Source organism: Bombus affinis, unplaced genomic scaffold (genome assembly GCF_024516045.1).
Source record: "Bombus affinis isolate iyBomAffi1 unplaced genomic scaffold, iyBomAffi1.2 ctg00000172.1, whole genome shotgun sequence".
Classification (NCBI taxonomy): domain Eukaryota; kingdom Metazoa; phylum Arthropoda; class Insecta; order Hymenoptera; family Apidae; genus Bombus; species Bombus affinis.
Genome location: NW_026108885.1, coordinates 257,779 through 271,983, shown reverse-complemented (window position 1 = coordinate 271,983; position 14,205 = coordinate 257,779). Strand labels below are relative to the sequence as shown.

At 43.3% G+C, this 14,205-nt stretch overlaps 1 protein-coding gene across 2 annotated transcripts in view; it reads right to left on the bottom strand.

Moving 5' to 3' along the window:
- Window positions 1–2,384: 2,384 nt before the first annotated feature.
- The window catches only part of LOC126927621 (6-phosphofructo-2-kinase/fructose-2,6-bisphosphatase-like), a 135,772-nt gene continuing 123,951 nt past the window's right edge, over window positions 2,385–14,205 (bottom strand). For both annotated transcript variants that reach the window (XM_050743671.1, XM_050743672.1), the window contains exon 4: window positions 2,385–5,020. In XM_050743671.1, the coding sequence (XP_050599628.1) occupies window positions 4,592–5,020 (429 nt within the window). In that variant the 3' untranslated portion in view covers window positions 2,385–4,591. The remainder of the gene's footprint in view (window positions 5,021–14,205) is intronic.

The window sequence follows — 14,205 nt, the reverse complement described above, 5'->3', positions numbered from 1 at the left end:
AGATACCTGCGAAATCTTATTATAGATATTGTAGTATCGGGAAAAAGGGATAGGATTAGGATAATTTAGATTTGTAAAATTCTCCTAATACTATTTATTTAAGATAAGTAAAAATAACAGAGATTAATTGGACAGAGAACGATAAATGTTCAACTTGAACTAAAACACAAAAGCATTCTATCCCGGAAGTTATGGAACGCCTTCTTCTAGTTGTTGGACTAGACTTGTTTCATCGATGCTTAACCGTATATTGGCTTAAGGTCGTATTACATAATCTTATTATTGATCGTATCGAAGATTGCGTAAGTAAAGTATAGTTTATAACAATTGCACCATCGACTCGAGATTTGCGCTAAATTAATTCCGCTTCTTCTTGCACCTTGTTACTCGGGTACATGATGAGCGTGAAATTTTTTCAAAGTAAATAATTTATAGCTATAACTCAATTTACATCACAGTCTAAGTAACAATTTATTACAATTTAAATTTATTTCCAAGCTGACTGCATATATAAGCAGTGTAATTTCATAAAAATATCATACAGGTAGCAATTTCAATATCTCTGTTCTACACCTTTTCACTGGTATACCTGTATACCAAATATTTGTATACCAAATATAGAACTTTTGTGTCAAAATTAGATTTACTTGAAAATTGTATAATTTCATAATAATATCGATTCACTCAACCTTTCTGCGTGATCGAATTTGCTCCAGCCGCTGCATTGCAGATAATTCGCAGGGCATGTTCCTGGTGGACAGTTGAAGGTGTCGTGCAATTTGAAAATAAAATGCTGATATGATGAATAGGGGAATGATGTAATAGGCCAGGAACTTGAACAGCACCACCCCTCTCCTATAGCTTGCCCCTGCGTTTCAGAACGAGAAATAATTTAATACGACTTCGTGGGTGTGAAATGAAAACACGGAGAAATGTCCAATATTTCAGCTTGTGAGATACTCGCCTAATTCCACGGGGAAAGGGTTACAGATGTGGACGCTGGAGTTAGTTGCTATATCGACGTTCATCACGTGAGAGAAAAGAGCAGCAGGCATCGACAGAACAATCGCCAGCACCCAAATAAGGCAGGCTGTTAGTATCGCTAATGGTATTGCTTTCATTCCGGCTACATGGCGGCGAATAGGATTTACGACCGCGTAGTACCTACGATGCAACACGAGCATATCTTTCTTTTATTCGTAAATCAATTTTTATTGAAACCTTAACCCTGAAATACTATAGAACGGAGTAATTTATACCCCACTTAAATGTTTCATTTACAGAGTGATTTGAGTGGAATAAGACTTTTGTGTTTTAGTTCAAGTTGAACATTTATCGTTCTCTGTCCAATTAATCTCTGTTATTTTTATTTATCTTAAATAAATAGTATTAGGAGAATTTTACAAATCTAAATTATCCTAATCCTGTCCTTTTTTCCGATACTACAATAATGAAACAAACAAATATCTTGTGATGTAGTTATGATATTAGCAAACAATTTTTTAAATATTGTTTTTGTAATGTAAAGAAGGCAGAACCGTACAAAGTATAGAATCAAAACATAATGGACGTAGAAATCGATATTTTTACTGATTTTGATTTTTTGTTACTATCATAGAAAATAATAATTCTTTAAAATTGGTTTACAAACCGGAATCGATATGTAACAGTTTTCGTGCCTCGTTCTGCCTTTTTACGTTTTTACAGTTAATTCAACCAGACACAAAGTTAACACCTAGAACTTTTCGTCAGGTGAGTCCAGCAGCGAGGAAGACCTGACAAATGAAGTTCTTCGCAAAGTGTTCGAGAATCTTCCCGGAACACCCGACTCCGTTGAAACAATCATGAACCGAGTGACTAACAGCAAATTAAATAAGCCTCAATTCGACGCGATTCACGGTAAAAAGATTCAACTGTTGGGTTATGACACCTGTCGCAGAGCTACAGTGGGGTTCATGAAGAATGTTGTTCCCGAAACGAAATGGGATGTAAACTCGAAGTCGTCTCAATCGAATTACTCTGCCTTTCGTCTGGGGATTTATTCGAGGAACGAGCCGAGAATGGCGCATTGTAGAACTGGTTTATGGAAAAGTACTTCGTCTCACGACCAGGAGATTCAAGACAGAATGCTGAGAAGCTTGGACCTCCATTTGGCGAGTAAACAAAGAGATTATACTGCCAAATTGATACTGGGGATTATACTGCCAAATGGATACTCGGGCATTTAAAATGGATACTGACGGGATTTTATTGAATCTCGTCGTTTCTCATTGAAACAATGGTGAAACTTTATGAAATATTTGTACTTTTGCTGATTTTTTAAGATTTGTGGTTAAGACTTTGTCTAAGCTTCCATCAGGGTCTTGAATAGTAAACTGCGAATATTTATTCAAATTCATATTTTTATGGATACTGCTGAAGGAATGCAACCTAAGCAGAAACTTGCTTTACTAAATATTCTAACGACTACTCTATTTTGCGTACTTTATATATTTTTGCATATTACGTACGTTCATAAGTTTCTCACAAATGCATGTTCGCAGTTTACTTGATAATCACTTTTTATCTAGTCAAACTTATTCAAAGCTGTACCTGTTTCTATTGAATCATTCTAGTCATACACACGAGTCATTGAATGTTAATTGCGGAAGTTATGTTAGGCCTACACGGCCTAGAGTCTCCTACCGCTCTCACAGTATTCAGAAGTCCGACAGCTCCTACAGCTCTCAAGGGCCTAGAGCTCCTATAGCTCTTCTTCTCTCATCTAAGAATAATCCTTCTTTTCGTTATCTGTATCTTAATCAACGGCGTTACTACTTTGTGTGATTGTATAAAGTGTTGGAAATATACATTATTATAACTCTGTGACTCCCAGTGTTATACCGCAACAACTACCCCGATTATTCTAACCGAAATACGGGGATCGAACTATTCGTGGTGTTGATTATTCTAATCGTAACGGGAATTTACGATTCCCGTTGACGCGTATTCTAACGACCGCGTCTCCCCGCGATAGCTCGAAAATACAATACACAATTAAAAAACAAACAAACAAAGGAGTTTAAAAGGTATTAATACGACTTAACATTTAGAACGCTGTATAATTTTTTATGTCGATTCCCGCATAGCAAAAGAGAAAAGAAAGAACGCCAGAATGTTCAGCAATGAATGGACTAGATAACTTGTGCCATTTGTATACTTGTATAGAAAATTAATTTGCCCTCTGCCGTACTTAGTTCATCTCAGAATAAATTAGTTCCGTAAGGCTTATTTATTTTTTATTCTATTCACATTTTACGAATCCTCGAGCTTGTTCTGGATAAATAGATTGCTCGGAGATTTCCACGTGATGCCTAATAAAATATTATGCATGTTTATGCGGTCCACGAGATAGAATATAACTCTAAGTGAAACGTAACAGTATATCGACAGAAGCAGGCACCATTCGATATCGATTTTTTTCTTTCTTAATCGCCTCTGTTGATTATTTCTCGCGCTTTCCTTCTTAGAGAAAAATACTTTGCTCGAATGTTTGACATTTCTTAATGAGACCGTAGCACAGTATACCGCTAATTTTGTGCGTAGAAATATACATCTATCGTTCGAACACTCATACACACTCGAAAAATACAATATTCGTTATTTCTTTGTTAACAATGATATCAGGTCCGTTTTATAGTCAAACTTTATATAACGCTACGATATAGTATCTTTCAATTGTACTTTACAGTAATAAAAATCCTAATATCGTCCAAATCTCAAGGCTTACAATCGTTGTGCTAGGAACTAGGCAAACGAAAATACATAAATCTAAAATTCTATCACCTATAAATAGTACAATACTAAAAAAACTGTCTTTCGTGTGTTCGTTGTATATATTATATCAATATTTTGAAATAGAATTTAATACGAAAGACATGTTTCGCATTCCTACAATTTAAAAGATTGCCTGTCTTTCTGAATTTTACGATGTACAATTAAAATATTTCTTGCGATAGTCATCTGCGACATATTAGAGTTAATGTAACATTTGACTTGTATGTGATTATTAAAATTAAACTGCTTAAACATAACGTATAGAGGGCTCCAGCAGCAGGATACTAAATTATTGCCAATGGGAACAGAATCAACGAGGAAAAACATGACAATCGGAGTACATCCCGCGAAGGTAACGGAACTCGACGATAAACAAGTCAAAGTTGAAACGACCTAAGTTTCTCGGGATTCATGAGAAAATTCATGAGAATATTTCAGAAATAAATTTCCAGTATCGATAACGATTATTTGAATTTACATGTCGTTTCTTTCACGCGATCTATCCAATCTATTTATCTAGAATTGACTCCGATATCATCATCTTCCGTCTCATCGAATCTGTATTTCTTAAAGATACCTTAAAGCGATCTACTTATACATATATACGTACTAAAAATATATTCAATCCATACTTGCATGATATTTCAAATCTTCATCCCCTGCCTGAATTCAAAAGCAAAAATATTCCAAGAAGACATCACTGCTGAAAGCTCCAGGGGTTACAAACAAACAGACATCGAATTTTCGACGTGATCGTGGATCTCCGAGCGGTTTCTCAGTGTTGTTGTACGGGAGTGGGTCCGCTGCCAAGATTTCGCCAAGGATCCGGTATGTCGAAATGTGCTGGGACTGTGAGCAGAGCATCGTCCGCGGTTCTGTCCGCGCTACAATTATTCGGCTTCACGCGAATCGTGTTTACGCACTCTATGGGTAACTTGAAGAAGTCCACCTTGTAATTGTAACCCTGGCTGCTGATTCGGATGACGGTATGCAGTGGCACCTCAGCGTAAGGCACCTCTTCCGGTTTTTTATCTGTGAAAACGCCAATGATGCAGCGCAGAATAGCTTGATGAGACACGACCAAGATGTTGTTGGATCTCTGTAATTCAGCAATAACCGGTTCCACGCGGTGCATGGCGTCGATGTAGCTTTCTCCCCATGGATAACGATAGCGCAGCTTATCTTGATCGCGCCATGCAAATTCCTACGCAAAAGCATTGATTTAGAGATCTAGAAGGTATATACGCTATCTATGTACTATATACTAAAGTATATAGACTTTTGCCTAAGTCATGGAATGGTTCGTACATCGAGGTCCTCAAAGCATTAAAACCTAGCTTATGCAAAGTCAGGGAACAATGGCTGATTTTAAACATAAGCTTTAATAAAGTAGACCTGCGATATAATATTCAAATCATGGTATGATTTAAGTTTCGTTATAGTACACGGTTAATAAGTACACATCAACTTCGTATTGTAATTATAATTGTTACGCCGCGCAACACATCTGCACGCCATCCCGCGCGGCTTGCCAACCAACGGTCTACCTGTCGTCCTTCTAACACTCCATAGGCCCAAGGACCCACTATAAAGTTGCAATTCTAGCTGCATTGTTCGCACACATGGTCTAAGCACATCTGTTTGCCAGAAAAGACTTTCTAATTTCAGAAGTGTTTTCGGCCGGTTTTTAGAAAGGTCCTTGGGTTTATTATGTGCTCTTAAGAATAACGAAGAAAGCGGAGATATACCTAACCGAAAATCTGAGTTTCCCTATAAACAATGTCGCCTAGGACCCAAGTTGGTAGGAGGTTTCTTCCTCCTCTCTTCCTTCCTAACATTGGTCCCAACCAATCGACATCGCGGATTATTTCCCTCGCTTTACTAACTGAAAATGTAAGCAACGAATCCGCGTTCTTCGTTCAAAGGGCACACCCATACCAAGCTTTCCTCCGCATTCACATTAGAATCAGTTCGCTGTCGAGTGCCGAAGCGTGCAGACGTGCCTCTAGTGCCCAGTGAAGTTCGAAAACAACACGTGTCGCCCAACCGTCGAAAGTGAACACAACGTGCTCCTATCTTCCCAAGTGTTTCCTATCCGCCAGAGAGAAGAAAAGCCTACGCACCTAACCCCAACCCGATCCCTGCCGCATAGCCTCACGACTAGTTATTCATATTGAAATAGCTAGCTCGATGATGGCCCAACAATCACGACCAGGCTCGCCTGTCCAAACCCATCACTACCCCGCGCTACTCCCCCCGTGGCAGAAATTCTGCATATCCCCCCGTGCCAACGACGCCAATAAGGCGAAAAAACGCAAAACCGAACCAGCAGACACAAACTCGAACGGACATCCACCAACGCAAATTAACACCCACAACAGGTTCGCAATTTTGGAATCCACCAACGATGCCATGGAAACCGCAGGCTCACCACTTAACCACCACGCACAGAGACGCCCCCCTCCCCCACCAATATTTATTAACGATATCATCGACATCCAGACAATGACCAAGTCCTTAGAGAGAGATATCTCCAAGGAGGACTATAACCTGAAGATAACCAACAATCAGGTAAAAATTCTGCCTACGAATCCAGAAGCTTACAGGAAGCTCACCAAGACACTCAGGGCCCTGAACGCCAACTTCCACACCTAGCAACTCAAAGAAGAAAGACCTTTTCGGGTGGTGCTACGAAACATCCACCACTCCGCAGACATCGACGAACTAAAAATAGAACTATCGAAACTCGGCCACGAAGTCACCAATGTCAGCAACATAAGGCATAGAGTCACAAAAGACCCGCTATCCCTATTTTTCATTGATTTAAAACAGAAACCAAACAACAAGGAAATCTACAATATCAGTCGCATAATGAACGCCATCGTTAAATTTGAACCACCGCAAACCAAAAAGGAGATAGTCCAATGCAAAAGGTGCCAAAGATATGGGCACACACAGAAATACTGCAACCACACCTTCCGCTGCGTCAAATGTGCAGGTACACACCCCACCGACCAGTGCAGGAAATCACCGGAAACCCCAGCGAAGTGCATCCACTGTCAAGGTGATCATCCTGCCAACTACAAAGGCTGCTCAGCCTACAAAACTCTGTACTCAAGCAAATACCCCAAACTTAGAACAAAAGAGGAAAATTACCAAACACCCAGCTCGCCGAAATCCACCGTTATCCCAATCCCCCCAACCAATCAAACACCCAGCCCTATCAAACTCACCACTCCCTCAAACTCCTATGCCCAAGCGGTACAAGGCACTCAAAATAAACCAAATAGCCACAGGGATCCTCCCCAAAATAGTGCCCCCACCTCACCTAACACAGACAACGTCTCTAGACTTGAAAAGCTAATAGAGAAACAATCAGAGCAAATAAACAATTTGCTATCGCTATTAACAATCATAATGGAAAAATTAATACGCCCAGACACAAAATAAAACCAAGACGCATAGCTCTGTGGAACGCCAATGGTCTAGCGCAACGCAAACTTGAGCTAGAACTCTTCCTAAAACACCAGCTAATCGACATAATGCTCATATCTGAAACCCACTTCACCGACAAAAACTACCTGAACATAAACGGATACAAGTTCTACCATACCCAACACCCCAGCGGAAAGGCCCACGGCGGCACCGGAATCATAATCAAAGCAAACATCAAGCACTACGAACTTCCACCATTCCAGAAAGACTACCTCCAAGCAACAAACGTAGCAATAGAAGACTATCATGGTACAATCACCACCTCAGCTGTATACTGCCCTCCCAGACACTCCATCGCCAAAGAATACTTCGACCACTTCCTGGACACCCTGGGCAACAGATATATAGCCGGAGGAGACTATAACGCTAAACACACCCAATGGGGTAGCAGACTGGTTACAGTAAGAGGCAAAAACCTCCTCAACAGCATAATAACCAACAACCTCAACTACCTTACCACATACGAACCCACACACTGGCCCACCGACACAAACAAAATACCCGATCTCCTTGATTTCTTCATAACCAAAAATATCTCGCCAAGACACGTCCAAATCAATTCCTCGGCCGATCTCTCCTCTGATCATTACCCCGTGATAGTAACAGTCAGTTCAACCATCATCGAGAATACACCTAATGGCTCCATTCATAACCAACACACCAACTGGCAGCTCTTTAGAGAAGTCTTTACCCGCACAACTTCAGCCTCAACCTCACTAAAAACCAATGACGAAATCGAAGCAGCCACGGAATACCTAAATGCGAGCATAATAAACGCTATCCGCGTCTCCACACCGGCAAAAACGTCCATCAGCAATCACGAATACCCCCAGTACATATTAAAAAAAAATAGCAGAAAAACGTAGACTAAGAAGGATATGGCAGACCCATAGAACACCGGAGGACAAACGCAAACTAAATAACGCAACTAGAAAACTATCCAAAACCATAAAGAACTACAATAACGACCGTTTTCACAAATATCTCGCCAGCCTGTCCCCCACAGCCGACTCAAACTACTCACTATGGAAAGCCTCCAGGAAACTCACGCGCCCCCCCACAAATAATACCTCCAATCCGCCGCCCGCAGGGTGGATGGGCGCGTAGCCCTATAGAAAAAGCCAACATATTTGCTGAACACCTGACTGAAGTATTCCAACCCCATTCCTCCATAGCTGCAGCGGACGTCACCGAATACCTGCACACTCCCTTCCAAATGTCCCCTCCTATTCAACCCTTCACTTCTGCAGAGATCATAGAAGCAATCAGTCGCCTAAACCCCAAGAAAGCAGCAGGTCACGACCTAATAGGAAATAAAGCAATCAAGGAACTCCCCATAAAAGGGATCGCACTCATCGCATCAATCTTCAACGCCATCCTCCGCCTAGAACACTTTCCTAAGGCGTGGAAAATCTCACTAATCACCCTCATCCCCAAACCCGGTAAACCAATATATGAAGCCAGCTCCTATCGCCCAATCAGTCTCTTACCTACCCTGTCTAAACTATTCGAGAGGATGCTCACGAATCGTCTCCTTCCACTCCTAGAAGAATTGAAAACTCTCCCAGATCACCAATTCGGCTTCCGAAAACAACACTCAACAGTAGAGCAAATCCACCGCATAACCCACATGATCAGCCAAACCCTTGAAAAGAAAATATACTGCTCAGCCGTATTCCTAGACATCCAACAGGCATTCGATAAAGTATGGCATGAAGGGCTACTCTACAAGCTTAAAAAAATCCTACCCCACCCATACTACTCCATCTTAAAATCCTACCTTACCAACAGACAATTCATAGTTAAATGTCTAGGCGCCACTTCCGTAACATTCCCAATAGAATCCGGCATACCGCAAGGTAGTGTCCTCGGACCCCTACTATTCTCCATCTACACTGCCGACTTACCCATATCAAACGAGGTAACAATAGCAACATTTGCCGACGACACAGCACTATTAGCTACCCACGCAGACCCGGCAATTGCCTCATACACTCTCCAGCGAAGTCTCGACTCCATGGAAAAGTGGTTCCAAAAATGGGGTTTTAAAATAAACGAAAAAGATCCTCCCATGTAACCTTCACGCTCCGAAAACAAACCTGCCCCCAGGTTACCATTAACAACACAATAATCCCAAGCAAGGACTCCGTAAGATACCTGGGCATGACCCTGGACAGGAGGCTAACTTGGAAAGAACATATCTCGGAAAAAACAAAGCAACTAAAGGAAAAACTAAGAAAATTCTATTGGCTCACGGGCCGACGCTCCAAACTAAACATACAGAACAAAATAACCCTCTACAAAGCCGTAATAAAACCTGTCTGGACCTACGGAATCCAACTATGGGGAACAGCAAGTAACTCCAACATTGAAATACTCCAACGCTTCCAATCGAAAACGCTAAGATCCCTATTAAATGCACCCTGGTATGTTACCAACGAAACAATCCACCGAGACCTCAAGATACGAAATACACAAGTCCAGAAGCAGATATAGCACAAGAGTCAACAACCACCACAACCCACTAGTCACCCAACTACTGGACACGACGGACCAGATCCGCAGACTAAAAAGAAAATACCCACTAGATTAAACCCTTAGTCCTACTAGAATCAACAATATAAAGCTATTATAATCCATGTCATTGTATCACGCCAAATTAAGTTACTGAAAATTCTCAACGAGAATTGATTGTAAATATTCTAATAAATAAAAAAAAAAAAAAAAAAAAAAATTCACATTAGAATAAAACTTTAGAGTTTGATCGTCTCTCACGGTGCCTAGAGTTCCTACATTTCCTACAACTCTCACCGTTCCTGTATCTTTCTGAGTTCCTTCATCATTTCTCAAGGTGCCTACACGGCCTAGAGTCTTCTAAGGCTCTCACTTATCCAGAACTCCGACAGTTCCTATAACTCTCAAGGGCCTAGAGCGCCTAAAGCTCTCCTTCTCTCATTCAAGACTAACTCTTCTCTCGTTATCTGTATCTTAATCAACGGCGTTACTACTTTGTGTGATTGTATAAAGTGTTGGAAATATACATTATTATAACTCTGACTTCCAGTGTTATACCGCATCAACCACCCCGATTATCCTAACCGAAATACGGGGATCGAACTATTCGTGGTGTCGATTATTCTAATCGTAACGGGAATTTACGACTCTCGTTGACGCGTATTCTAACGACCGCGTCTCCCCGCGATAGCTCGATTAAACATGGTCCTTCGAGCCGGATACTGTGTCAAGTGAAAAGTGCACGCCAGTGACACCCACTCTCATACAGTGCCACGTGAATCCAACACAACCAGCAGCGGAAGCGTTACCACCCCAGCGAGGTCAGTAACGTAAAGGGTCGTCACCTTTGAAGAGGTATAATTCGGTGGTTGAAACGCAACCACACAGCCTCCTGCCACAAAGTGGACAATCGCCAACAGAAGTAAGTTCAAACGATTTCATTATCAATTACATAAAAAATAATGGCAACCGGAAACGAACTTGCCGTCTTGCGTCGACGCCGGAGCTACTATATCGCCCAGTTTACACGCCTCGAAAAAAAACTCGACGACATTGAACAATCAGGCTGTTCGGAAGAGATCGACTTGCTTCAAATTAAAGAACGTCTAGAAACCGTCGAGAAGGAACTCCGTGCATTACAACACCAGATCGTAACTTTAGACGAGGGAGAGATCGCGCGCGGCAGTGAGCTAGCGGAAGAATACGAAAGACTGCAACTCCGAGTAGCCAAACAATTAATCAATACACGACGAAGTATACCGTCACAATCGACAAGCGGCGAATCAGCCGTCGGCCGCGAGTCCGCGTCGCTTAAACTCCCGGAAGAACAAACGCGCGGTCTCGAGATCAGAGAACAGTATAACGATATATGCGATCGGCTAAGACGTAACCAACGTACAGCACGACAACCCCGGTCATCGAGACCGGCACACAATGGATCAGCCACTGGTATCAAATTGCCGCGAAATGCTTTGAATCAGCCAACCTCTCACGATCCACTGGACCGGAAGGAAGTGAATCCCATCCAGGACAACAAGGATCAACCTCCGCCGACGGAAACCATCGCAGTAACTCGAATGGCGATCCCGTCGCACACCACGCGGAGCTCAGCGCGTGACACTCATAACGTGTCACCCACACGCGATCTGACGACAACCACGTTCCCATCGTCAGCATCGCAACCATCTGATTCAACGCCACAAAACGTCTTGAATCAGTCCATCACTCGAGATTCTCTGGATCGGACAAAGCTGAATCCCGTCCAAGACGACAACGGTCGTACTTCGCCGACGGAAATCATCGCACCAGCTCAAATGGCGATCCCGTCGCATACCACGCGGAGCTCACCGCGTGATACTCACAACATGTCAACTGTCCGCGATCTGACGACCACGTTCGCAGCGTCAGCATCGCAATCATCTGATTCGACGTTACACAACGTCTTGAATCAATCAATCGCTCGAGACCCTCTGGACCGGAAGGGACCGACTCTCATCCAAGACAACAACGGTCGTATTCCGCCAACGGAAACCATCGCATCCACTCAAACGGCGATTTCGTCGCATACCACGCTGAGCTTACCGCGTGACACTCATAACGTGTCACCCACACGCGATCTGACGACAACCACGTTCCCATCGTCAGCATCGCAACCATCTGATTCAACTACACAAGATGTCTCGAATCAGCCGAATGCTCCAGATCTGCAAGACAGGAAGGAACTGAATCACGTCCAGGACAAAAACAGTTATACTCCGCCGACGGAGAACACCACTTTACATGTTACACCTGACATGGACATCATATCGGAGAGTCTTTCTCCACGACCTAACGCGAAGAATTCTCCATCGCCACGGCGGCGAGGAGCCACGCCTGCGAGTAACCCAAATCGGGATCATCTCCACGTTATTACCACTATGACTAATCATTTAATTGTTAGTAGTTTTCAGAACGCGCCAGCTGATTTCAACACTTGTCCACTAAGCCCACAGAGCACTACGTGGGACAAATCTCTGATTCTGTCTCTTGCGGATTGTTGGGCCACGCCGGTACAGCTACCAGCCATCAGCGAGAAGGCGCGATCCGGATGGGTCTACGGGGGGAGCCTCGTCCCTCAATCAACCATGACCTCCTCCACGCTTCCTCAGCCGAAACAGCAACGAGGATGTCCAAATGACATGCAATACTTTCACGAATCTGATGTTGCAGAGATACCATACAAGAAAGGCGAAATCTGCTCCAGGTCTTACCACGATACAATCCACGACATGTGGGACAAGATAGCACAATTGGGGCAGATCATCGGGGGGAGCTCAGTCCCCCAATCAAACACACAACTCTGCGGCGTGTTCGAATCTATACCATGCATCACCGGAGTTTCATTCAACGACACCTCCTGGGGCAAACTATTCAAGGACACCTCATGGGTCGAGGTGTTCCACGATACTGCATGGGCCGAACCGTTTCACGATACATCCTGGATCGTGAACTTCAACGGCCCCTTAACGCAACGGCGAACCAGACACCAGGACAGACGGGTGTCCTCTACGCAACGGCTTTTCGGTCGTATCATCGAGCTTACCCTGGCGACGACGGCCTCATCAAGGCAACTACAAACATCGAAGAAGGCAGATGAAAAGCGCATCTCCATACAGATATGATCTACCATTGGGAAATCGGCGAGATGTATAACGACACCTCCAGGTCTGAGGTGTCCTACAATACTTCGTAAGCCGAGCTCTTCACGACATTTCTGGATCCGTGAACTTCAGTGGCAACTTTCTTGGCAATGCCAAGAACCACGGCGGTCCAGACTACAAGGCAGTCAACGGTCCTTCGACGCAGCGACGAAGCAGTCTCCAGGACAGACAAATATCCTCAGCGCACCGGCCTTCCAGCCGTATCATCAAATTCCTCTTGGCGACCACTACATCCTCTGGACGGCCACAGTACACAGGGCAGCAACAATCAACAAGGAGGCGGATAGAAGATTTAATCAATTTTATCTCTACAGGTTTTTGATCGGTGCCCTCTCAACGGGGGGAGGATGTTACGCCGTGCAACACATCTGCACGCCATCGCGCGCGGCTTGCCAACCAACGGTCTACCTGTCGTCTTTCTAACACTCCATAGGCCCAAGGACCCACTATAAAGTAGCAATTCTAGCTGCATTGTTCGCACACAAGGTCTAAGCACATCTGTTTGCCAGAAAAGACTTTCTAATTCCAGAAGTGTTTTCGGCCGGTTTTTAGAAAGGTCCTTGGGTTTATTATGTGCTCTTAAGAATAACGAAGAAAGCGGAGATATACCTAACCGAAAATCTGAGTTTCCCTATAAACAATGTCGCCTAGGACCCAAGTTCGTAGGAGGTTTCTTCCTCCTCTCTTCCTTCCTAACATTGGTCCCAACCAATCGACATCGCGGATTATTTCCCTCACTTTACTAACTGAAAATGTAAGCAACGAATCCGCGTTCTTCGTTCAAAGGGCACACCCATACCAAGCTTTCCTCCGCATTCACATTAGAATAAAACTTTGGAGTTTGATCGTCTCTCACGGTGCCTAGGGTTCCTGCATTTCCTACAACTCTCACCGTTCCTGTATCTTTCTGAGTTCCTTCATCATTTCTCAAGGTGCCTACACGGCCTAGAGTCTTCTAAGGCTCTCACTTATCCAGAACTCCGACAGTTCCTATAACTCTCAAGGGCCTAGAGCGCCTAAAGCTCTCCTTCTCTCATTCAAGACTAACTCTTCTCTCGTTATCTGTATCTTAATCAACGGCGTTACTACTTTGTGTGATTGTATAAAGTGTTGGAAATATACATTATTATAACTCTGACTTCCAGTGTTATACCGCATCAACCACCCCGATTATCCTAAC